General features: G+C 37.6%; 4 protein-coding genes across 4 annotated transcripts; 3 read left to right on the forward strand and 1 right to left on the reverse strand.

Annotated features, from left to right (window-relative positions):
• On the forward strand, nt 343-7,179 carry LOC18770442 (protein fluG). Its single transcript, XM_020568533.1, has 18 exons — nt 343-609; nt 808-1,059; nt 1,289-1,356; nt 1,459-1,574; nt 1,651-1,756; nt 2,086-2,242; nt 2,326-2,421; nt 2,846-2,894; nt 3,001-3,272; nt 3,729-3,901; nt 4,380-4,500; nt 4,841-4,893; nt 4,985-5,114; nt 5,376-5,521; nt 5,771-5,959; nt 6,146-6,378; nt 6,533-6,675; nt 6,813-7,179. The coding sequence occupies exons 1-18, from the start codon at nt 448-450 to the stop codon at nt 6,873-6,875; spliced, it is 2,529 nt and encodes an 842-aa protein (XP_020424122.1). The 5' UTR covers nt 343-447; the 3' UTR covers nt 6,876-7,179.
• LOC18770277 (expansin-A9) lies at nt 11,265-13,017 on the forward strand. Its single transcript, XM_007203334.2, has 3 exons — nt 11,265-11,436; nt 11,939-12,257; nt 12,644-13,017. Exons 1-3 carry the CDS (start codon nt 11,265-11,267, stop codon nt 12,951-12,953), a joined length of 801 nt encoding a protein of 266 aa, XP_007203396.1. The 3' UTR covers nt 12,954-13,017.
• Nucleotides 14,853-16,737, forward strand: LOC18770429 (expansin-A9). Its single transcript, XM_007202342.2, has 2 exons — nt 14,853-15,127; nt 15,803-16,737. Exons 1-2 carry the CDS (start codon nt 14,890-14,892, stop codon nt 16,429-16,431), a joined length of 867 nt encoding a protein of 288 aa, XP_007202404.1. The 5' UTR covers nt 14,853-14,889; the 3' UTR covers nt 16,432-16,737.
• LOC18769471 (WD repeat-containing protein 3) lies at nt 16,980-23,677 on the reverse strand. The gene is made up of 12 exons (XM_007203932.2): nt 23,380-23,677; nt 22,594-22,809; nt 21,318-22,439; nt 20,637-20,759; nt 19,941-20,122; nt 19,627-19,858; nt 19,243-19,452; nt 18,980-19,108; nt 18,423-18,491; nt 18,147-18,266; nt 17,656-17,706; nt 16,980-17,581 (listed from the first exon to the last, which is right to left on the reverse strand). Exons 1-12 carry the CDS (start codon nt 23,611-23,613, stop codon nt 17,399-17,401), a joined length of 2,871 nt encoding a protein of 956 aa, XP_007203994.1. The 5' UTR covers nt 23,614-23,677; the 3' UTR covers nt 16,980-17,398.

Raw genomic sequence — 24,464 nt, forward strand, 5'->3', positions numbered from 1 at the left:
TGCTTTTCAATGACAATTTTCATTGCTTCAAGTCAAACACCTACAATTTTTCTCTTGCCAATGTAACTTTCTGTCACCCAAAAACTATAGAATTTAAAAATAAATACGAAAGTGAAAATCAAGTAATAATGAAATTAAAATTACGAGAGAAAAATATTCGAAACTCCTAGACATCCGACATCCGACATCCAAGATAATTTCATTGAATTCTTCCATTTCCACTCATATAGATAAAAGTTGGAAATCCGTAGACATCACAGGAGGAGAAAAAGGCACAAGTGATATTACAGTTTTTGACCGTTATTGAAGATTGAGTTGAGACAAAAGTAGAAAAACCCATAATATCTTTTTGGGTTAAAAAAGTAAAAAATTTCGTCTGTTATAATTTATAGAAGACTGACGACCCCTAGCTTTCCCGGTTCAACGCTCGCAGAAACAGTCGACGGCATGGATTTGACGGAGCTGAGAAAGGCGGTGAAGGAAGCGGAGCTCGTCGACGCCCACGCGCACAACATCGTCGCCATTGACTCTGCCTTACCCTTCATTAGTGGCTTCTCTGAAGCCAACGGCGACGCCTTATCCTACGCACCCCATTCCCTCTCCTTCAAGGTATGCGCACTGCTCTCTCTCCAGTCTCCGCCTCCCTTCAACGCTTCCCTGCTATCTTACGCCTCTAGGCGCGGTCAAACTCAAGTCAACGACACTGAATTATTCGTTGATTATGATCGTATCTATCTGATGTTCTGTTTTGTCAAATCGAGATGCTGAACTTCTGTTATGTGCCAAACACTGCGTTTTGTCTTGCAGAGAAATTTGAAGGATGTTGCCGAGCTCTATGGGTGTGAGAAGACCTTGCATGGAGTTGAAGTACATCGCAGACTTGCCGGATTGCAGTCGGTTAGCTCCACTTGCTTCAGAGCTGCAGGAATCTCCGCCATTCTCATTGATGATGGGTTGAGGTTGGACAAAAAGCATGAGATAGATTGGCATAAGAATTTTGCACCAGTTGTTGGAAGAATTTTGAGAATTGAACATCTGGCTGAGGAGATTCTTAATGAAGTGAGTGAGACACCTTATGCATCTTCATTTTTCTTTTTCTTGGATGAGTGTTTGATGCTTTCAGCTAGTTTTTTAATTTTAAATGTTTATCTATGTTTACAGTTTATCAGGCATTTTTGTTGTTGGGTTGTAATTATAAGTATTATGGATGATATCATTAGTTATTTTGATTGACTGAGCAACAAACACATAGTAATTATTTGTTCTTGCCATTTTCTGTCCCTTTTAGGAATTGCCCGTTGGATCTTCTTGGACATTGGATTTTTTCACCGAAATATTTGTTGGAAAGTTGAAGTCATATCCTTTTAGTTAGCTGTGGGATATTTATGTCACTTTGTCATCTACTGGTGTAAAAATGTAACTCCCTGATTTTGTTGAATTCCTTATCAACTATGCTACAGTTGGTGATAAGATTTTTGGCTTGAAAAGCATAGCTGCATACCGCAGCGGCCTGGAAATTAATACAAATGTCACTAAGAAGGATGCTGAGGAAGGTCTAGCTGAGGTTTTACATGGTGAGTATCACATTTGGATGGGGTTTTTTTTTCTCTATGTTAACCACAAGGTATACTGATTAGTCTATCTCTCCAGCTGCAAAGCCTGTTCGCATATCAAATAAAAGTTTTATCGACTATGTCTTCATTCGTAGTTTGGAGGTTGCTCAACTTTTTGACTTGCCGATGCAGATACATACAGGGTAATTGGAAGTTTTAAATTTCTCAAAATTGTTTTGCATTATACTTTGATTGATTGCTGATACTTATAGAAAGGAACTGAAAACTTAGAATTTGTTGTCTCCGTTTGAAGGAATGTTTCTGAAGGTTATGTCAGGAAATTAATTAAATTTCATGTTGATTTCTATGTGAATAATGTAATGTATAAGTTCTAGGAATCACAAAACAGATTCTATTATTCCCTGTCCTTTTTGAAGTAGAATAGAAAAGTACTTCAATCCTTATGATACTACGATTGTTCAAAATTATGTTGTCTGTTTATTAATAATTGATATTCTTTACTTGTAACTAGTTTTGGCGACAAAGATTTGGATATGCGGCTATCCAATCCTCTTCATCTTCGGGATGTGCTTGAGGACAAGAGATTTTCTAAATGCCGTATAGTTCTTTTACATGCATCCTACCCATTTTCAAAAGAAGCATCATATCTAGCCTCCATTTATCCCCAGGTAAAATTTTGTAGTTCTCAGTGAGTTTCATTTTTCTGCACATTCGGTATAACCTTGCTGGTCGCAAACATTTTCACTTACAGGTGTACCTTGACTTTGGTTTGGCTGTACCTAAGCTCAGTGTCCATGGGATGATATCTTCAGTCAAAGAACTTTTGGAGCTAGCTCCAATTAAGAAGGTAAGAACTCATGAAGCCTTAGCCTAGAATAAATTAAGGAACTGCGCATTATAATTCTAAGAACACATAGAGTGGTTTTTCACTATCATACAATATCTTGCTATGACGAGCTTATGGAGTAAATACAATACTTTTGGTAAACTCTAACAATGGTATATGTACTTTTTCTTGTCAATAAACTCCATTGAAGCAGTCTAGTTATTAGGGCATTCTTCCAGGATCTGACTGAAAGTATCTCTTTGTCTTGTTTATACATTCATCTTAAGCTCTCTGAAAATTCGGCAGAAGGGTCCTGGTACTGAGAAGAAAAATGAAAAGATGTTTCCTGTGCGTGTGCATGCCCATGTACATGTGTGCTCCCCATCCCCCTAAATAAATAAATGCATTAATAAAACATTGGGTGTTGAACATAATTTATTCGCAGGTGATGTTCAGCACTGATGGCTACGCGTTTCCTGAAACTTTCTATTTAGGTTTGTTAAACTTTCTACTCAGGTTTGTTATAATAATATTATAAACTGTATATGTAGAGATATTTTGTGCAGGTAATCACTTCAAGTGCCCCTTCATCTTTGACAGGTGCAAAAAAAGCACGTGAAGTTGTATTTTCTGTCCTGTGTGATGCTTGTGCTGATGGTGATCTCTCAATTCCTGAAGCTATTGAGGCTGCTAAAGACATCTTTTCACAAAATGCAATTCAGTTTTACAAGATTAATTATTCTGTCAAATCCTCTGGGTCAGAGAATCGTGTATCTCCTAACTTTGTGAAAGTGAACGGTAATGACTCAGAAGATGATGTCTTATTTGTTCGTGTTATCTGGTCTGATGCTTCTGGACAACAAAGATGTCGTGTGAGTTTTTTTCCTTTTGGTTTAAGTTTTAAAATTGATGAGTACTTTTGTTTTTATATTCTTGTGAGAGAGTGTAAGGATACACACACACACACACACATATACTCACGCATGGCACGGTATCCATATTCTAGAGCACTATAGCATACCAGACGTACAACCATGACTTCGTATGTTTTATCCATGGTTTGATATATTCAATTTGTGTAATGAAAGATACAACCTGTGCAACTAGTTATCCCTTCTTGGTTGAAGCAAGCTTGTACAGTAAATGATTGTACGAAACCAGTGGCTATTGATTTTTCATAGAATGGCATACTTATGTTCTTTTATAATGGGGAAGTTATCCCACTAAACAATTTCTAGTTTTTGTAGGTGACTTCTTGAATTTGCATAGGATAAGGACTATTTTTTAATTTTTATTTCTTTTGTCCCATTTGTTGTCCATCTTTTCAGGTTGTTCCTAAAAATAGATTCAATTATGTTGTTACAAAAAATGGCATTGGTTTGACTTTTGCTTCTATGGGAATGACTTCATTCACTGATGGTCCGGCTGATGAGACTAATTTGACTGGAGTGGGTGAGATCAGACTCATGCCTGATTTATCGACTAAATGGAGAATCCCATGGTACTGAATAGCTCTGCTGAGGTTTCAAATAAATATTTACACTACATATGTCTTCTTAAGTAACAATGTATTTATCTTAGTATAGTATAACTGAAATGATATGTGTAGCTTATTAGACTTTTTCTTATAGGAGCTTATTATTTTTCGTTACACATTAAGTTAAAACCTGTCTTTTTTTTTCTTTGTAGTTTATTATGATTGCATGCAGTAGTTGGTGACATACTATGTACTACTACACTTTTTTTGATAAAATAGAAAAATCTATGCATACATACACACAGCCTCACACAAGTATGTCCTTGCATAATCACATCTGTTAAGATACTATCACTTACACAAACTATTTGTAGCCATAGACATGATTTAATAAATAATAATATTTTCCGACTTATATATGCTTCTATATCAGGTAAAATCTGTCACAGGTGAAAATATTTATTGCCACTAATTTATTTAATACCAATATTTTTCTCAACAGGGTAAAACAAGAGGAAATGGTTTTGGCTGACATGCACCTAAAACCAGGTGAAGCATGGGAATACTGCCCAAGAGAGGCCTTACGCAGGGTTTCAAAAATTTTGAAAGATGAATTTAACTTGGTATGTTGAATAGTTTGTGTCTGACATATGTATAACTCTGGTAATTAACTTTAATGCTATTTCTGTCTCCAGCCCTTGAGAAAGGAGGCTTAAGGGTGGGTAATCCAGAAAAAGAATGAGGGTCTTCTAAATGATAGAAAATACTTTTTTCTTTCTTTCCAATTCATGCAAATTGATAGACTGCTGTTACTTAGGAGATCTTGATTTTAGATGTTTGCAATGTGAGCTATTAAATTTATGTTTACATTGTAGGTGGACTGCTTGTTTCCATGAATAAGTTTCATATGTTTTCTATCTCACTAAAAGAATTTTAAAAAAACCTTTAATGCTATTTGTCCAGGTAATGAATGCAGGCTTTGAAAATGAGTTTTTTATCTTGAAAGGTATACTAAGGTATGGGATACTTCTGTCTCTAGGTAAATTTGTAATTGAACATTTTAGAAGCATGGTGATAATTTGGAATACAAATGAAAAACTTGTGCAGGGACGGGAAGGAAGAATTGGTGCCATTTGACTCAGCACCCTACTGCTCCACATCATCATATGATGCTGCTTCCTATTTATTTCATGAAGTTATTCCTGCTCTCCATTCCTTGAATATTACCGTTGAACAGGTGCAGAAGAAAACTCATGATATCTTTGCTGCTTGTTTTTGTATTTTGTAGGAGGAACTTTTCCATATAATACCATGCTTACTGATATTTTATATGAAAGTTTTTCTTTTCTTTTCAAATTTCAATAAAATTCAACAGAAGGTGTAGTGACATAAAATATAGCACTCTAGGCCATCCTTTGTTTAAGAGTGCCCCCTCCCAAATGATTATGCAATTCAAGTATCACCAGCTTCTGTACTATTTACATTGTACAAACTGTAGTTACATGCAGAATCTGGAAAAGGACAATTTGAGATGGCGCTGGGGCACACAGCTTGTATGCATGCTGCTGACAACTTGATTTATACCCGTGAAGTTATTAGGGCGATTACAAGGAAGCATGGGTTGTTGGCAACTTTTATGCCAAAGTAGGTTCCTAATTTTTCCCCACGTATGCTAGATGCTTATTTCATTGCAAAAAGAAGTTTAAAATTGACCCAAAAGAATTTTTGGATTTTAGAATTTTGTGCGAAGGTGAATTCTGGCCTATGGAGACTCAATGTTTAACTTGGCTGAACGTTGCTTCTTACCTGATAGCTGATGAGCTGTAGGTCTGTAGAAATTTTTGTCCTTCAATGTCCATATTACTCTACATAACTTTGTGGTCTCTTGGACAGGTATGCTCTAGATGAAATTGGCTCTGGAGCCCATGTGCATATCAGTTTGTGGCAGAATGGACAAAATGTATTTATGGGATCTGGTGGATCCTCTCGGCATGGAATGTCCAAGGTTGGGGAGGAATTCTTGGCAGGGGTTTTACATCATCTCCCTGCAATTTTGGCATTTACAGCACCAATTCCAAATAGGTGCTCCTATTTATCCCTGAATTATTGTACTTATTGTTGTTCTTGCGAGCAACTGTTTCACCATATTGTTATGCAATTGAGTAGGAAATAGCATAGCTGAGACTGCCTTCTCATACTTTTTATTTCGCTTGAAAAATGCTTGGATTGGTCTATCCTCTCTTATTTTCAACCATTATCGATGTGTAGTTATGACCGGATACAGCCTAACACATGGAGTGGAGCATACAAGTGCTGGGGAAAAGACAACAGAGAAGCTCCACTAAGAACTGCGTGCCCACCTGGAATTCAACATGGTTTGGTGAGCAACTTTGAGATCAAATCATTTGATGGGTGTGCAAATCCACACTTAGGCTTGGCTGCAATACTTGCTGCTGGCATTGATGGTCTTAGGAATCATCTTTCTCTCCCAGAACCTATTGGTAAGATTACACGATAATCCTTGATGTTTTAATTTCTTTTCATTCTCTGTCTACTATTTTAAGCAAAATTTTCCATAGAGGTTATGGTCTTTTTCTTTTCAAGAATGTTAGATACTGTGGTCTAACATCTTAGTAATATTTCTTCATTGAACAGATACAAATCCTTCTAGCCTTGACGCAGAACTACAAAGGTTGCCAAAATCACTTTCTGAATCTTTAGAAGCTCTAAAGGAAGACAATGTCTTCACAGATTTAATTGGTGAAAAGCTATTGGTCGCCATAAAGGGGATCCGCAAGGTACATTTTGGATGTAATTTTTTAAATGCTGACCTATTAAATGATTTCAACCATTACAAAATGTCCTCGAAAACATTAGCATGCCCTTTCATTGAAATGCTTATAATGATGCTTTGCACAATTTGTTTTGTTTGCAGGCGGAGATCGATTACTACTCAAATCACAAAGATGCATACAAGCAACTTATATACCGCTACTGAGTTTATTGTCTTCTGATCATTCTGCCATCAGTGTGGCTCTGTTCGTGTACTTGCTTGAGATGCCTTCCACGTTACGTAAATAAATTAAGAATAATGTAAGCAAAGAAGCGAAATAATTTTCCTTGTGAAATAATAGGAGCAATGAAATAACCGTCCATGACCAATGTGGTCTACTCCATTGGAAAAGGGCATTGACTTGCAAAGAGTTTCAGGTTCGAATTCCTGTGATACATTGATAGTGTGTTTGTGAGAAATCCACTTCTTCAAAATATTATTGATCATAAGTGCTTCCATTATCCCTAAATACCGCTTACAGTATATCTGGCTACAGTACAGTTGAATAATTCCCATAAAATGCGAATCCTTATATCAAGCTAGTCCGACTTAAGCAAATTTTGGAAAAATCGTGTGCATTGCCAGAGTATCTTTTGTGAAACAATAACAATCAATGGAGAACTTGGTGACTGAGAGAGAGGGAGACACTAACAATTTCTGGCAACATAAGAAACGCTTAGAGGAAGTCATACACCGTTTTTAAAGAAATTGTGTTATATCAAAGGGTAATGCTAGGCTTGTATTTGTGGGTTCTACCTCTATTACAGAGGTGGTACACAATGTGGTATAAAAATGTGGTAAGCCTAATATATTTTCCTATATCAAAAGGTTGACTCAGTCAGGCCATAGTCGGACCGTATACTGCCAATGCCATAGATAGAAAACTAACCAAAAGTCTGCCATATGAGTGGGCCACTTATTGTATGACTAGGGTTTTTTGGTTTTCCTATCCATACCAGGGAAACCCTAGCAAAAGCATCGCATCTCTTGGTTTCTTCCTACCTCTTAGCGTGCTATATATTCTGTTGCTTCCTGATCTTTTGAGTTCTAGTTCTAAGGGTTAATTTGAAGGCTTTTTTTGACTTGGTGGTTGGTTGGAGGTCTTTCGGTGGCTAGAGAAAGTTGTTCAAGGAACATGGTAAATCCGAGATTGATATGAATATATATGTATTTGAATTTTATGATTGCCGTTTTGGCTGCTCTTTGTTTCTTCTTAATTTTTACATATATATAATTGTGGACAAAACTTTACAGGAAGCTTATCATGATCATCCAATCCCAGAGCTTCCAACTGAAATCATATTCTCGCATATACTCCCACGGTTACCAGCAGAGGATCTGATGATGCGGTGCAGGTGGGTATGCAAGTCTTGGCCCTCCCTCATCCGCAGTCCTTCCTTTGCCGCAGCCTTCTTGAACTTTCGCTGCAGGGACACCACTCACTTCCTTTTCAAATACAATAACCGCTACTTCTCGTCAAAAATAGAGCAACAAGGGAATGCCCGAACTTCCATACCTGACTCAGTGCAAAGCTGTCAAAGGGAGTTTTCATGATGAGAAAACTGTGCATGGCTTGGTTTGCGCATCCACTTGGTTTGGCCCTGTTTTCATACGAGTCTATCGAACTTCCCCATACCGATGTACTTATAGATACACAAGGATCGTCCATGGTCAAGGCATCCGCTAACTATAACTTTGGGTTCAATCCACTCACAAACGAGTATAGGGTTCTCCAGTTCATCTGTGTTGATCCCAGGGGACTTAGAAAATGGGATTTTGAGTTGAACATATTCACAATAGGTACGGATTCTTCGTGGAGGCCATTGCAGGTGCACCAACATAGCCACCTTCTTTCTGATATAGCGCGTGGGATAAGAAATAATGGAGTGTACATCAATGGGGCCGTACATTAGATCCATAAGAAGCAGAAAGTGATAGTGGTATTTGACGTTAGAGAGGAGACATTCAGATTGGTGCCGCTGCCCCAAGATTATGCTCAAGTGTTGGATGATTATGAAAGTGATGCTGATTGTTATCCCCGAGGAAGTGCACGTGTACTTGAGGTGGGGGATGTGTGGGTGTGTTTGTTGACAAGTCGGACAGGATCGTGTTATGGATTTCGAAGGACTATCAAAATCATGTTATGGATGAGGTTGTGGGGTGATATATATAGATCTAAAAGAATCATTAATCTTTACCATTATCAAACAAATACAATTACATGACAATAATGAATCCTCTTATATAACTATATGTAGCAAAGTGACTGGACTGGACAGAAGAAGGAGATTTATTTTGGTTACTATTTTTTTTAAAAGATAAATAAACAAAATGTCACAATATACAAGATAAATAAATAAATAAATAAACAAATGGTCTCAATATGCAAGATAAATAAACAAAAGGTCTCAATATACAAAATTATTCAGTTGGGTGCCACACGTAAGTCTTTCCAGTTCAAGGTTGTGGGTCTGTCCTGGCGCTGGTGGTGAGAGTAGCCAATCTTCCCCCTAAACTTTTGCCAACCAGAAATCAAAATCAAAATCTAATTCTAATATCCATCCCAAGTCAACTAACTATCTATCTATCTGGATCTGGAGGAATATATATACACATCCTTATAACTTATCCAATCAGCTTTGCAATTGCATGCTAACGGTTCAACAGAAAGAAATCCTCCTTGAAAAAGAAAAAAAAAACACCACAACTCAATCCAATTCTAAACTCCCGTGAGTACACAAGCCCCCCTGAATATTGAATATTCATCTCTCTGAAATCATTAACAACAATTAATCATTTCAAATATTCCCCCGAGTCGACTCAGCAGCCCTACAGTACCCACACAGCGTGGGACGTGACACTCATAGCCACAAACCCACAGGCCTCAGGCTGGCATCGACCTCGCTGCGTCCGTTGTTATTAAAATCTTCGAACCAGACAAGTGTGAGTTTCAAATTACCCATGATCAGTGCTTACGTCCCCTATGATGTGGCCAAAGAAATCTCAGATGACAACACCACAGCTCTGGCGTTCAGGTTCGGGCTCATGATTTCGGTTCACTGTAGTTATAGGGCTCACTGAGGAACAAGAGAACTCCTGAATCTATTTCCGCGCACTACTTTTGCAACCAGATCCAAGTCCGAGTTTTCTCAAATGATACTGATAATAATAATAATAATAGTAACAATAGTCATATTAATGAGGCAGGGAGTTTGAGAATGACAACGGATCATCAAGCAACCGCATGCGGGACACCAATATGGAGATCCAAACACAGGATGTAGAATACTTTGAACATTTATCAATTTATTTTTATATTTTGTTTTTGAGAGATGCGTGTCTCGTAAATTTGTTGGAGGAATGTTGATACATATAAGAGTGATGATTGAAGCCCCGGGGGCCCACTCTTCAAGTTAAGATATAGATTAATTTGTTTTGTTCTAGGTAATTAATTCTAGATACTTTCATTAGTTTTATAATCTTTTTTTTGCCAATAAATGATAGAAGTTTTATTCCTCAAAGAAAACATTAACATCAGTTTCCAGTGTTGGAAGCAGCCAAATGAGAGGCAATAAGCGATCCCATACACATTCTAGGTAATTTCATTAATTTTATGTAGGTATTGTCTTTCTTTCATCATTGGTAATGCAAGTATGGATGCAAACTAACTAGCTATCAGTTTAGTAGTATTTCTCTTTTCAATATTGAAAGAAGTTCAAGTTCGAAACGAAAAAGTAATGCAAGTGGATGATGGGTTAATATGATCTAGTTGTATTGATATATGCTGCGGTGGAATTACTGTTTGAGCGTGAAAGATCTTTGTCAATGCTACCACTTCCATTTAATTGGCTGGTTTGGTTTTGTAGGGTGCCATTTCGCTGACCGGGCAGCTGAATAACTACAGGTAGTATCAAAATGAAGTGGTGAGTATGGTGGGAAGAGCTAAAGCCAATGCCACATTATCTGGAGCCATTCACCTTCTAAGTGCAGGGACCAGTGATTTCATTGAAAACTATCACATGACTCACCTGACCAATTCTCAGACATTCTCATGAGCTGCATATATTTTGTTTTCATCGAAATTCTGTTTTTGATTTTGGACTTATACCGAATTTTAAAAAATTATATCTCTCAATTGCGTACCGCGGTCGCGCGGATTGGTGGATGATGATTTCAGTCACATTGACGACCGATATAAGATCAACGCCTTGCTGTTGGGTAGGTGCCACCGTAGACCTTGTGAGGAACCTAGAGAAACGATGCGATTATACCACAAAGCAGAAGAAGCTAAATAAAAACTTTCACGTCCTGTTCGTAGAATTTTGTTAATTTATAGAAACTACTATATATCTTCATATCTAAATATTTATCCTTGTGAAATAATAGCAGCATTGTAACGACCCGGATCACTTGCATCCTTCCAAAACCAAGTTAACCGAACTAATCGTGACACTGCCTAAATTCTAGAACCATATAAAAATCTGGCGCAGCACAAGAATCTAAAGCAAATCGAATTGAAAAACCAAGAACCAAATCTTCTACATACAAATAAAAATGGCATATAAAATGTGCTTGTTGCTGCCCATCTTTCTTTGTTTGGTGGCTGATGGCGATGGGCATGACATTCATGTAGTTTCCCACAACCACCACCACAGGCCAAAGTTCGCTCCCGGTGCTTGGAAGCATGCTCATGCCACATTCTATGAAGGGGGCTCTGGAACCTTTGGTATGAATATATAATTTGCTTCTTCTATTTTTCTAGACATTCACTGCCTCACATCTTCCGAAAAAAAAAATCGTTTTGTTTAAATGTGACCACCTAGCTATGAGTTCAAACCCTCATCCCCAATTTTTTTTTTTTTAAGATCTACCATGTAAAAATTAAAATTCATAGTTTTTACGTATAAACTATCTCTATCATATTTACGTATCACATTGTAGATCACATCTCTATTCTCTAAGAAAAAGAAAACCCACATCTCTAGTCTCTATTTCAATGTAACCATATTTACCAATCAGATTATAAACTTCATCTATAAAAGATATGACCCATTAACAAGTGAATCAAGCCTATATAATAGAGATTAAAGATCCAGTCTATAATGTGGTATACTCTAATTTCTTAGTGTAACACACCAAATTCCATATATGATCTCAATTAGGATATACTACTTATTCTCCAAAAATCAAATCATTATCAAGACTAATGATTTTGATGAATAATGCAGGGGGAGCTTGTGGATACGAGGACGTGGTACAAGAAGGATATGGCCTAGAAACAGCAGCATTAAGCGAGGCATTGTTCAACAAAGGGCAGGGATGCGGGTCATGCTACGAGATCAAATGCGTGGACGACCCTAAGTGGTGCAAGCCAGGGCAGCTAACTCTCATGGTCACCGGTACCAACAATTGCCCGCCAAACTGGAACCAAGCAAGTGACAATGGAGGATGGTGCAATCCTCCGCGCGAGCATTTTGACATAGCCAAGCCTGCCTTCGCCAAAATTGCTGAGTACAAGGCTGGCATTGTTCCTATCATGTACCGCAGGTAAATGTAATTACATTCTTTTTTACTACGCCTCCTTGGTAAATAAAAATATGAAGAAGAAAAAATTTGTGGGAGGAAGAATGAATATGATCGTGGCCTTAAAACCACGGAAAAATTTATCAAAACAAAAAAAGGATGGAAAAATTAAGGGGAATGTTGAGATATAGAAGCATGAAAAAATATCAGGGTCGGTTATGAGATTTTGGGGTGTAAATAGAACTACTACAATAAGCCCTATATCTTTTATTCCAACTGAAAATGCTTTATAATCCAACTCTCACCTATGAAATGAGACAGAAAGTAATGGCAATGTCAAGATAATAGAATGTTTTGAATCAAAGTTAATTAGGGTTTAATGTAAATATAATGATTTGAATAATTTGCAGAGTCCCATGCATGAAGAAAGGAGGTATAAAGTTCACAATAACTGGGAACCCATATTTCAACCAAGTGCTGGTGTGGAATGTGGGAGGAGCTGGGGAAGTGACGAGCTTGCAAGTGAAGGGCAACAAGAACCTCAAATGGACAGCAATGAAGCGGCTGTGGGGTCAGAAGTGGGAGACCGACGCCAAGATGGTCGGTGAGTCGTTGACCTTCCGAGTCAGAGGGAGCGATGGAAGATACTCAACGTCATGGCATGTTGCCCCCAACAATTGGCAGTTTGGGCAGACCTTCGAAGGCAAGAATTTCAAGTAGACAAAACTTGCTGGTTTCTTCTTGACCCCTCATGGTTGAGTACGTAAAAATTGTAAATATGCTTGCTGGCTATCCATTATAGGAATTTTATATTTTTTGGGTGAATTTCCTCTTTCATTTTTTGAAGAATTGTAACATATTTACCCTTCATCATGTAAAGAGAGTTAATGAAGTAGTTTTTGGAGATTCCTCTCATGTATAATATGGGGACTTTAACTATACGTGTAAATTCACCACCCAACTCATGACTTGACATCTATCCAAACCTATAACTTTGGTTAACTATTTGTTTTTAAATCTTTTGAAGTATTTAAAACTGAAAAATAAAATAATAATTTTTTTAAAAAAATTATATTTAAAAAAACTTTCTCCTTCTCTCTCCCTTTCTCCCGAACCACCCCAACCCAGAGGCCCTATTTTCTTTAGCCACCTCCCTCAGCAACCCGGCCACCATTCTCTCCCTCTCCTCGTTCACCCTCAATAATCAGAAAGATAAAATGGAAAAGGAAAAAAGACATGTCTGTCAGTGTCACAGTTTCTAATTTACTCGTAGTTTCGTCACTGCCATCTCTTGTTTGTCACTGTCGTCGCCTTTCCAACTTCTTCGGATGTGGAATATCCTTTAGATTTGGGCCGTTGAAGTGCTTGGAATTTGTAGATTCTTGGCATCTTGAAACCATCCTTCCCCTCTCTCATTTCTCACTGGAGGGGGAGAAGGGGGAGGGAGAGAAGGAGACATATACTTTTTTTCTTTGTTTTTAAATATTATTTGTTATTATTTTGTTTTATTTTTTAGTTTTAAATACTTTAAAATATTTAAAAATAAATAGTTAACCGAGTTATAGGTATGGATATATGTCAAGTCATGGGTTGGGTGAGAGTACACATCTGATTAAAGCGGTGAGTAAAAATGTTCTCCTATAATATGTACATGAGACTCACTATTATTACTAAAAAAAGACTTTATAAGGACACTTTCATAAAATACGGATATAAGTTGAGAGTTAAGAACAAAATCGACCCTAAAATTTTGGGAGCTCGAGACAATCTATTCTACATATTTCATATCAAAGAAATCTTACACCTAAAAGGATTTTTTTTTTTCTCTATGTTCCAAGTTTTGTGACATTTGAGTGAATTTTTTAATCCAACCCTTTTGATTTGGGCTAGGACACTTTACTTGAGATTAGTTTTATTTTTATTTCAGATTCAACTTCCGGCAGTGGATTATTTTTAGTTTGAAGTTTTTTTATATTCCGTAGTACATGTAGATTGCGGCTTGGAGATTTGCCATGGGTTGCATTGATGCGCTTTATTTGCCATGGTGTATCGTTAGCCTTCGTTTTCAAAGTTTGTATAGACAATATGAATAGAAAAAATTATTAAAATGGCATACAAGTCCATAAGGCCTCACTAATGATTATATAAGTTTTCGTTCACCAAAAGAGCAAACAAATTTAACTTAAATTTGGCTTCTTATGATATGTGAATGGTGAAGATTCATTAGTGCATTTAAGTATTGTCCAATTTTCTTCCTAAAGAAGTTTTTAAGACAAAATTTTAATGAAGCATAGAAAGGATCACCGAATAAGAGTGGGACCTATAAAAGATAGAGGTGTGGCCTTTAAAGTCTGCGTTTGTTTCTGTTTAGCTGCTTCTTGGCCTCAGCCCCCAATCTACCGAAACAAAAAAAGGTAGCTAAAAGATGAATGTTTCAGATTATAAGCCCTATATATAGCTAGCAATGGCATTTGAAAGAGAGGTCGAGAGGTAAAGTATGTTCACCTCCTCCTATCACTAGTGGCACAAATCAACTTCCAACTAATTAAACCGAAATAACTGCTACAATAATATGTTAAATCTTGTACTATATATACTCAACCCAAGCCAGAAATTAACATCTGAGAAACAAAAATATATACCAATTAATTAATTAATGGCCATGCCAATGTCGTCACTGAGTGCAAAAGCCATGACAATGAAGACATTGCAAGCCCTCTTGGGGTCATTGCTGCTCTTTCTTCTTCTGCTACCTGACCATGTCCAAGTCTTTGCTGCTAACCGTGTACTTCTTGGCGCCAAGGAGGAGCACGATGAGGATGGGCCAAGGTTCAAGCCCAGCCCTTGGAAGCGTGCTCATGCCACATTCTATGAAGGAGGCTCCGGAACCTTTGGTATGAATTAATGATCAATCCTCTTAAGCGATCCAGATCTTCTACTTGTATATATCGTATTTATGTTCAAAAAGATGTCATTATAGGCTTCCATTTAACTATATATTCCCAATACAAACTATATATATATATATATATATCAGTCCTCTTTTATTGAGGGATCCCTCAAATAATTTTATTTAGGGGACGCCCTTTAGGGTACCTTACATTTTTTTTTTCCAATGATCCAAACCATCTATTTTTTAGGTCTTCATTCATAGATCATCCTTACAAAAAATTAGACAAATCGGAAAACCGTTTCAACATCCAATTGTGTCCTACAAAATCAATGAACACGGTGTTTCAAGAAAGTACTAAAATTTCAATAACTCAATTGAATGGTCAAATGATATCGAATTCAAGTGATTTTTTTACTTTGTATTTATAAAACCGTGGTTATGCATATGAATACATGTCAAGTGTTGAGAAGAGTGGTGATGATACACTTTGGGTTAAAGTGCCGTGCAAGAATATTTCCCATATGAAACTCATTTTCCTATCTAATTTGAGATTCTTTTCCATGACACATGGCTTACTGGTTGCTTGCTTCTGTATTAGGACATAAATTCCATTAATTAGAATATTTACAATATTTGTGCGACTAATTTATGGAATTTTTTTTAATCAACATCCTAGGTGGAGCTTGTGGTTACCATGACGTTGTTAAAGAAGGCTATGGCCTAGAAACCGTAGCATTAAGCGATGCATTGTTTAACAAAGGACAGTCATGTGGTTCATGTTTTGAAATCAAATGTGTAGACTCGCCTCAATGGTGCAAACCCGGGCAGCCAGTTCTCGCAGTCACAGCAACAAACCACTGCCCACCAAATTGGAATCAGCCTAGTGACAATGGAGGATGGTGCAATCCTCCACGCGAGCATTTCGACATAGCCAAGCCTGTCTTCCTCAATATTGTTGCCCAGCACAAGGCCGGCATCGTGCCGGTAGAATACCGAAGAGTTCCATGCAAGAAGAAAGGAGGAATTAGGTTTACAATAACTGGGAACCCTTATTTCCATGAAGTGTTGGTTTGGAATGCGGCTGGCTCTGGGGATGTGACAAGTGTGGAAGTGAAGGGTGGGAAGCTTCAATGGACGCCGCTGGAGCGAATGTGGGGTCAGAGGTGGGTCACTGGTGCTAAGCTTTCTGGGGAGGCACTGACATTTAGGGTTGGAGAGAGTGATGGGAGAACCATAACCTCTGTGAATGTTGCCCCCAAGAATTGGCAGTTTGGCCAGACCTACGAAGGCAAGAACTTCGACTAGCTTGGAAAAGAAACATGTCATGAGTTCTAATGCTTTCGACGGATGTCAATGAAGAAAGTTTTGGTGTTTTTTTGCTATATTTTCTTTTACATAGAATTCAGTGATTTCAGTTTGTTAGTTGTGAAATTAAATAAATACGAAGGGTAACGAAGACCAGCTTGGTATCATTTTTACTGTTTTATTTATTCGTAGTTAAAGAAGTGAAAAGAGAGATGATAGAGTTGAGAACTCGATGAGGGACAATACAGAAAGGTGTCAAAGGTTAATGGCTACGGGCGCCAAGTTAAAAGGTTAAGCAGGTCAAGGGCCACGACCAGCTCAAATGGGCAATGATGAGTCGGATGTGGGCGTCAGCTGTGGCTTACCGGCGACAAGTTGGTTGGCGAGTCACTGACCTTCCGGGTCAAAGCAAGTGATAAGAAACTCTACCTCATGTCAAGTTGGAAAGAACTGGCATTTTGGCTATTATATGTTATTATAGAACAATTCTTGCCGCTAAAGTTGCTCAAATCCCAACAACCATATAGGCATATGAGGTCCATTTCGGATGTGGTTTAAAAACCATTGATGCTCAAAATCTTATGTGAAAATTCATTTGACTCTGAGTACTAGGAACACACTGTTGGCATCAGCCAGCAAAAATTTTTACTTGGTTAATACATTAATAAGGAGGTTGATTTAAACTTGTTACAAAACCGGAATCTCCGCAATCCTTTTTCACTACGAAGATTCTCCCAGAACACGGGGCCAAAATATCCACCGGTTGGAAAGTCTGGGATGGACCACCAGCAGTGCAGTAAATGGAAACAATTTGGGGAGATTTATACACCTGCCTTGATGAAACTGATAGCAGCATTGCAGATTGCTGAGGCCCTTCCAGTCGGTGGAGAATTCTTCTCCCATTTAGTAGGTTTAATACACGCCGGAGTGTAAATTTCTCAAATAAGCCAGTTTTAGCAGACTCAACTCATTTGTCGAACAATCTAACATGTACATCACTTGAATTCTTGTTCTTTCTCCTTCTCTTTCTTCCATTTTCTTCTCTCAGATCTGTCTTTGTTTCCAGTCGCTTAGAATGTTGGGCGCGAATTTCTTGTAACTTTGATTTTGCATCTTGAAATAATGCACCTGATTTTGAAGCCTTCACTTGCTGAAACAAAAAATGGAATAAGTTAAATTATTTTTCTTAAAAGACGAGATATACCCAAAGATTCATGCCCGCACCTTAATATGCTCCATTGCTGCAAGGTTGTAACCAATGATATCTTTGCATTCCTGACAGAGATTCAATGCTCATGATGTTAACAGAGATTTAAGTTTCTTTAGTTTTACGTAGAAACTACATACACACCACTAGGAGGGAATAATAAAGCCTTAAATTAAGACTAGAAAAGGGAACTTAGTGTACTTTTTCTTTTAAAAACTAATTTAATTTCAAGTAACTTCTGGATAGAGGCAGTAGTAGCAAGTGTTAAAAGCAAAACTCTGCAGCTTATCAAATGTATGCTAATATGCACGTGGATGTGAGTAATATGTGTGCAATTGCTTTTTCTCCACATTATTAAAATATTACCAAAGATTGACAAACATCTCAACAGAAAACAGATACATAGACTTTAATCACAAAATTCTAGCTACACAAAAGTATTGATTCTGTGAAGGCATCATTAACCTCGTAAAATTTCTATGAAAGAATGTGCAGGCAGTCCAATTACCTTAACTCTCGGATGAATCTCTGTCAAAGCACCCAACACAGGTCTTGCTGCAGGTGTACTATGCAACTGATTATAATGTGTCCGTACTAGCAATGTAACAACTCTGCAGATGAGTTCAACCTGCAAACAATTTAAAAAACACATTGGAGCAACTACATGATATGATAGATAATAACCACACTTGAAAAAACTGTGTAGAATAGATAGATACAAGCATGTGCCTCAAATAGAAATCTAGGGATGCCAATGTATTTGAACAAGTGCAGAGACACCAACCTTATCAGGATGCAAAATCCAGTCCTTCGAGTAAGACAAGAGCTTCAAAGCATCTGAGAATGATAAAGCCTGCACATAAATGCAGTTCAAATTAGACAGCCAGGTTAACGTCGGAACTGAAAATGAGAAGTTACAGGTCATGCATACTATACACAAACATAGGGTAAAATCCCAGAAAGAGAAGTTCAATAGGCTTGAGGCAATGAAAGGAGTACTGTGACTTTTAAATCAGTTCATCCCATTGGGGTAGATAATTGCCATCAGTTTCGATTCAAAATTTTAAAATATAAAAATATAGTTGTACGAGCTCCACAGCCAAATTGTGTGGCATGAATAAAAGAAATGTTAAAGGAAAGTGCAGACAAGGATTATGCATTCTAACAATGATTTTTAAAGCCAGGTCCAATTTATTAATTCAACAAACTAGACAAAACCTCCATTTGAAGAATGACTAAAACCAGCTAAACAAACAAGTCAAACTGTTAAAATTTGAGCTTGCAATAAGTAAATTTCACTTGTTTTAATGAGTTTTCATGTCAGGAAAACTACAAGCATACCAGTAGTGTCTGCTCCAGATCATTTGTCTGGACATTTGAAACTGCGCGAAGAACATAATCAGATGGAGAGAGACCAAGCAAAACAATATTTGGTTGAAACTCAGCAACTTTTCCCCTGCTTTTCTCCTCCTGAATAGGCATGGTGAAACAATGTTGGGTTATGTTATAGTGTTAGAACTACCAGTAAATTTATACACAGATTATACACATCATGCCAGACATCAAACTAGTACAGAGACTATAGAGCAAAAAACCAAATATACCTCATGTTCGGCAATTCGCTTCAATTCTACCTCAGCTATATCTAGTGCATCTATAATTGAATCAGTCGCGGTAATTGTTTCTTTTGATTTCTTCCCTGCTAAGGCCACAGCTCCCTCCTCAGGGATTTCTTCGTTGGGTGCGTACCTGTTCTCAAACGCATTATCGAGGTCAGACTCAAACAACTCTTCCAACCTTTTTTCTTTCTCTTCCTGCAATTCAAATGGAATATTTTAATAGGGGAAGAACACGTGTCACAAACAAGTCTCATCTTTAACCTAAAGCATAAGTATCACTAGAAAACATAAACTACACAATCAACTTTTACTTAATAAAACAAATTTAAGGTGGAAATTACTTTTTTTTTCTCAATAAGGAGCAATTACCTCAATAAAAAATGGCTCTTCAGTACGATCCCAACGACGTATTGATCGGTCATGAGACCCCGTGACAATGAAATCACCACGGTTACTAATTGCAAGGCACCAAACATCAGCATGGTGTCCCTCAAGAGTTAAAAGCAACTCAAATTTGTCAGCATCCCAGTATTTTACTAGGCGATCTTTCCCAACACTAAACATGTAATGTGTATTTCGTACAAATTGCACTCCCATGACACTGCATTGCCGAAACATTTCATCAAAATTGTCAGTAAAACTTCACACATCTAAACTTATGTTCATTTATACAAAAACTGCACCTGTCAGCATGAGCGAAAATGGATTTATGACAATCACCAAAATCTAAACCCCAAATCTTCATATTTTTGTCAGCAGATCCAGTCACTATCAGATCTCCATCAGATGAAATGTCCATACATAGAACAGGAAGCTTGTGACCATATAAGGAAAGGAAAAGTTTGAGCGAGTCCAAAAAGAAAACCTAAGGATAGAAAACATAATGCATAAGTTAACAACAGGCACTAAGTAATGCAGATATTAAAATACTAGAAGAAGCTATTTCAGGGAGAAAATAATAATATTAAAGGGAACAATAAACTTTTAGGTTACTTTCTCCATGCCCTATAATTTGTTCAAAGCTAATTCTAAGCATTTCCTACCAGAAGTTTTCATCATAGATAGCTTAAAGATGTTAAGATCAGTTTGTCATATCAATCTAATATCCTTATCCTCAATATATTAGTTTCAGATGCCACTAACACTCTATCTTTACATAGTTAATCAAGGATGTAATGCATGTCAAGAGAGATATTACGTTTGAACATAGATTCAGAGCACGTATGCTAACAAAAGTGAAACTAAATAATTATATCACATATTCAGATGTACAACATTTCTGAGAGTTGAAATTTAAAACCAAATAATGTGTTGGTTTACAACCTAGGAAGAAACCATCAAAACAACAATCAAAATGGACAAGACTAAGTCAATTTGACCTTCACTGTGCAATCCAACAGCGCAACCAAAATATATTTGGCATCAGGGCTGACAGCAACCACAAGGACATCATCGTTCATCTTCATAGTCCTTACATTTGACACCATTAGTTGCTTAGAATCCTGTTTCAAACATAGTAACATTTATGAGAAGGAAAAAAAAAATGGAAAAGGAGGCCATCAACATCAAGAATGGAATTTTATGATATAAGACACCCATTAAAAATGACGACATTCACTCACTAGATATATGCACACTTAAAACCTTAAATGATGGCCCCTTCAAATATCCAATTATACCCTCGTGCGTGCACGCAGATGTATGAATGATCATACAAATATGTAAATGTATCAATATAGATGTCCTGAGGTAAAGGGTAGGGATTTATTCTCCTAATTGTTGAAATGACTTAAGCATCCAGAAGTCCTAGAAGCAGAACATATTTGAGTTCATATATCATCAAAGCTTTTCATGGATTTCAGAAAGCATGCCTAATATATTATAATTTCCTTTTAGAAATAAATAAATAAATAAACAGCACCACTTCTGAGCATAGATCAGGTTACTAAGTCCAGAGAGTATCATGCTCCAGAAATAAGTAGTGTATCCAAAAGAAAAAAACCATAATGAAACTACTGCAAGATTAGAACTCCAAGTAGGTGAAGGTGTAAAATACATACTTGGGCAGACTTTTGTTTAAATTGATATTCCCAAAACTTAACATCATGATCTGCACTTCCTGTGACAAAACCATTTTCATTGGGAATGGCTGCAATGGAACGAACAGAGCCACCATGAGCTTCCACTACTTCAACGGAAGTGCCACTACCAATATCAATAATTTCCATTGTTCCACCTTTAGTTCCAACAAGTGCATACTTGCTGTTAGGAAAGATAAAACTACACAGGCCGTATCCGGAATCAATAGTTCGAAGGCAGGAACCAGTACTTGGATTCCAAATTTTTACTGCATTGTGACTAGTTGACATCAAGAGTGAATTGTCTGAGCTAAGTGTTACACTTCTGACATCAGATCGATGTCCTTGGAGCTCTACAGCATGTGTTTTTGTTGTTGTGTTGCTCTCAACAGAATAAAATTCCAATAAATTATTGTTCAAAGACAAAGCTATTGTAGCTAGCGAACTCTTTGGAGTGTTTGGACAGAAAGAGATGGAACATATCTTTTTGCTAGCTCGAATTGTTTGAAGAAGCTTAAAGACATCAGGAACTGTAACCACAAGACTACTTCCATCTTCTCCAGCTCCACGATTTGTGTCTCCATTTTCCATCACCTCAGGTGCCCCTTTCGCTGATTTTTTCTCTTTCTTCCGGTGAAGCCTACGTTTTGCCTTACGCTTTGATTCAGCCTCATCCAGTACGTGAAATACATCTACTGTCTTTCCTGCCACTTGGCAGGCCAGCAAATTTCCAGACTTGTTGAATCTCACAGTTGCAACTCTATCCTTGCTTTGCCGCCGAACTTCACCAAACAGCTTCAAAACTTCCCATTTATTTTGGGTGGGTGGATCACCACCGTTCACAATTTCAGTTCCGCTCACATTAGAAATGGATTGGCCATCTTCCATGTCATGCTTAATGGTGTAAAACCTCAGTTCTGGATCCGCTGACCCAGTGACCAAATATCTTTCTTCTGGATCGCTGTCTATGGACCAAACTTCACTATGATGGCCACTAATTGTCTGCATGCAATGCTGGGTATCAAGATCCCACACCCTCAAAAATTTATCTTTCGATGAACTGACGAGTTTTTTACCAGAATCCAAGAAGACAAGGTCAGTGACCTACATTACATGAATGAAACAAACCATAAAAATTACAAAATCTCAGTGTCAAACTTGAAAATTGAGATAATTAAGAACAATAAGCAAGGCTCAGCACTGATTCCAGTAAAATTCAAAATTTATAAGTTTAATTTGGAAAACTTTGATAATGAACCTGATCTCGATGCCCACGGAGGCGATATAGGCCAGTCTCACCAACTACATCCCATAATATAATGTCATTATCTTTGCCTCCAGATGCAAGCATAGATCCAAGCTTGTTGTACCGTAAGGCAGTGACTGCTCCTTTATGTCCATTCAATGTTGTCTCGCAGGTTCCTTTGTCAGAATCCCAAATTCTTATACTACCATCAGCATACCCACTAGCCACCTGCAATCAAAACGAGTTACATTACCTCACACACCAGCCAGTGGATAAAATTGTCGATAAGAAATTCTTAAACCATATCTAAATTATCAAACCAATCTCCTTCCTTGTTACCATCCCATAAACAAAGCATTTCATAGAAAAACATAGAATTTACTTTCTAAATATTAGATTCTCATCAATTTGACCATCAGCTTACTGCACACAGCAACTCAATTCGAAAGTTTTGAACTTACTGTATTATCAGCGAAGCCACAAAAGTTGGGAGTTATAACTCTTAGGAAAATGTTCACTGTTGTGATTAATTTAAAAAACCCCTTACTAAATATTTGAAGGACATTGAGCATTTTACTTTTACTCAGCTTTCTCAGCAACCAAACCAAGTGTCAGAATTTCCCTAAAAAATGTCTAACTCAAGCTCATTGAATCCAATTACTTAAAGTTTCAGAATTAATTATATCCACACACAAAAACAAGGAACTTCGTTACTTGCCATTTATCAGCAACCAACAAATTGCAAAATTTTGAAAAAAAACACACACAGAAGTAGAAGATTCAAAAGCGTAACTTTACCAGAGAAGTATGCGAGGACGCGATGGAGGTGACGGAGAGAGAGTGCCCTTTAGTGGGAACAGCAGGGATTAGGGTTTTAGTGCAAACGCCTTGTCGTACGTGCCACACGCCGACCTTTTCCAGAGCCGGAGCGAGAAGGTGCTTTCCGGAGCTGTCGTAGGTAATGTTCGAATCGACGGAGACGATGACGCCAAAGACCGCCGCCTGCTCGTACCGAAGGTACGACTTCACCATGGCTGCGTTTCGCTTTGCTTTGCTCTGCTGCTGTGGCGGTAACGTCTACGAGACTTTGATAGTTTGGTTGATGCCGAAGGGGTTTAAGGGTTTAAGCACCAAGCTGCCAAGCTGGGCCTTTAATTTAAATTTTATTTTATATATTTATGACTTGTGGGCAAGCCAAGGCCCATATTTTGGGCCCAAGATATTTGTAGCATAAATTTTTTTTTCTTCATTCAATAGAAATGATACTAGGTAGGGGAATCGAGCACATGATTCGGATGCAAGGTTAAATGCTTTTAGTGTCTGTTTGGCATTGCTTATTTAGGTAATAAGTGCTTTTTTTTTAATTTTGAGAAGTTCAACCCGTTTGGTAAACTGTGAGAAAATCACTTATTGTTAAAAATTATTATAAGAGAAAACTATAAGGGAAAGCAGCTAATGAGGTGCTTTCATTTTCTGATTATGCAGGAATCAATTTCGAAGAGGTGCTGGGTTTAATGATTATGCGTCAATCATTTTCTGATTATGCGTAAAATCAATACTGTTGATGCGAAAAAATGGTTCTGCACGTATTTCGTCAACTTAGTGATTTTAGGCCTTCGATAGATGACTGTCCTCGGTAGATGTTCTACTGCAGAAGGGAGAGTACCTACAAAAGGTCACGTTCGGTAAGTCCTTGGGGTACCGGTGTGGTACCGGCCGAAGGCTCTCCGATGCTTTAGTAAGTACGGTTTTAGTAAAGATAACTGACAGATCAATCGATAGCGTACCGTTAGTTCTGATCCCCTCCTTTTGGGGATAGGGGTCTCCTTAAATAGGCCTTGGGAGGTGTGCACTGTGCTCATATTTTCGATGTGGGACTGTGG

The sequence above is a fragment of the Prunus persica genome, chromosome G7 (genome assembly GCF_000346465.2).
Source record: "Prunus persica cultivar Lovell chromosome G7, Prunus_persica_NCBIv2, whole genome shotgun sequence".
NCBI classification, from domain to species: Eukaryota; Viridiplantae; Streptophyta; class Magnoliopsida; order Rosales; family Rosaceae; genus Prunus; species Prunus persica.

Excerpts from the sequence above, each read along its gene's own strand:
- LOC18770442 (XM_020568533.1), top strand. The coding sequence starts at position 448 with ATGGATTTGACGGAGCTGAGAAAGGCGGTGAAGGAAGCGGAGCTCGTC. Across the intron at positions 1,357-1,458 it reads TTTGTTGGAAAGTTGAAGTC|AGTTGGTGATAAGATTTTTG; the intron begins ATATCCTTTTAG and ends CAACTATGCTAC. Across the intron at positions 5,960-6,145 it reads ACAGCACCAATTCCAAATAG|TTATGACCGGATACAGCCTA; the intron begins GTGCTCCTATTT and ends ATCGATGTGTAG.
- LOC18770277 (XM_007203334.2), top strand. The coding sequence starts at position 11,265 with ATGGCATATAAAATGTGCTTGTTGCTGCCCATCTTTCTTTGTTTGGTG. Across the intron at positions 11,437-11,938 it reads AGGGGGCTCTGGAACCTTTG|GGGGAGCTTGTGGATACGAG; the intron begins GTATGAATATAT and ends TGAATAATGCAG. Across the intron at positions 12,258-12,643 it reads GTTCCTATCATGTACCGCAG|AGTCCCATGCATGAAGAAAG; the intron begins GTAAATGTAATT and ends AATAATTTGCAG.
- LOC18770429 (XM_007202342.2), top strand. The coding sequence starts at position 14,890 with ATGGCCATGCCAATGTCGTCACTGAGTGCAAAAGCCATGACAATGAAG. Across the intron at positions 15,128-15,802 it reads AGGAGGCTCCGGAACCTTTG|GTGGAGCTTGTGGTTACCAT; the intron begins GTATGAATTAAT and ends TCAACATCCTAG.
- LOC18769471 (XM_007203932.2), bottom strand. The coding sequence starts at position 23,613 with ATGGTGAAGTCGTACCTTCGGTACGAGCAGGCGGCGGTCTTTGGCGTC. Across the intron at positions 20,123-20,636 it reads TGTTGGATTGCACAGTGAAG|GTTTTCTTTTTGGACTCGCT; the intron begins GTCAAATTGACT and ends TTCTATCCTTAG. Across the intron at positions 17,582-17,655 it reads CAGCAATGGAGCATATTAAG|CAAGTGAAGGCTTCAAAATC; the intron begins GTGCGGGCATGA and ends TTTTTGTTTCAG.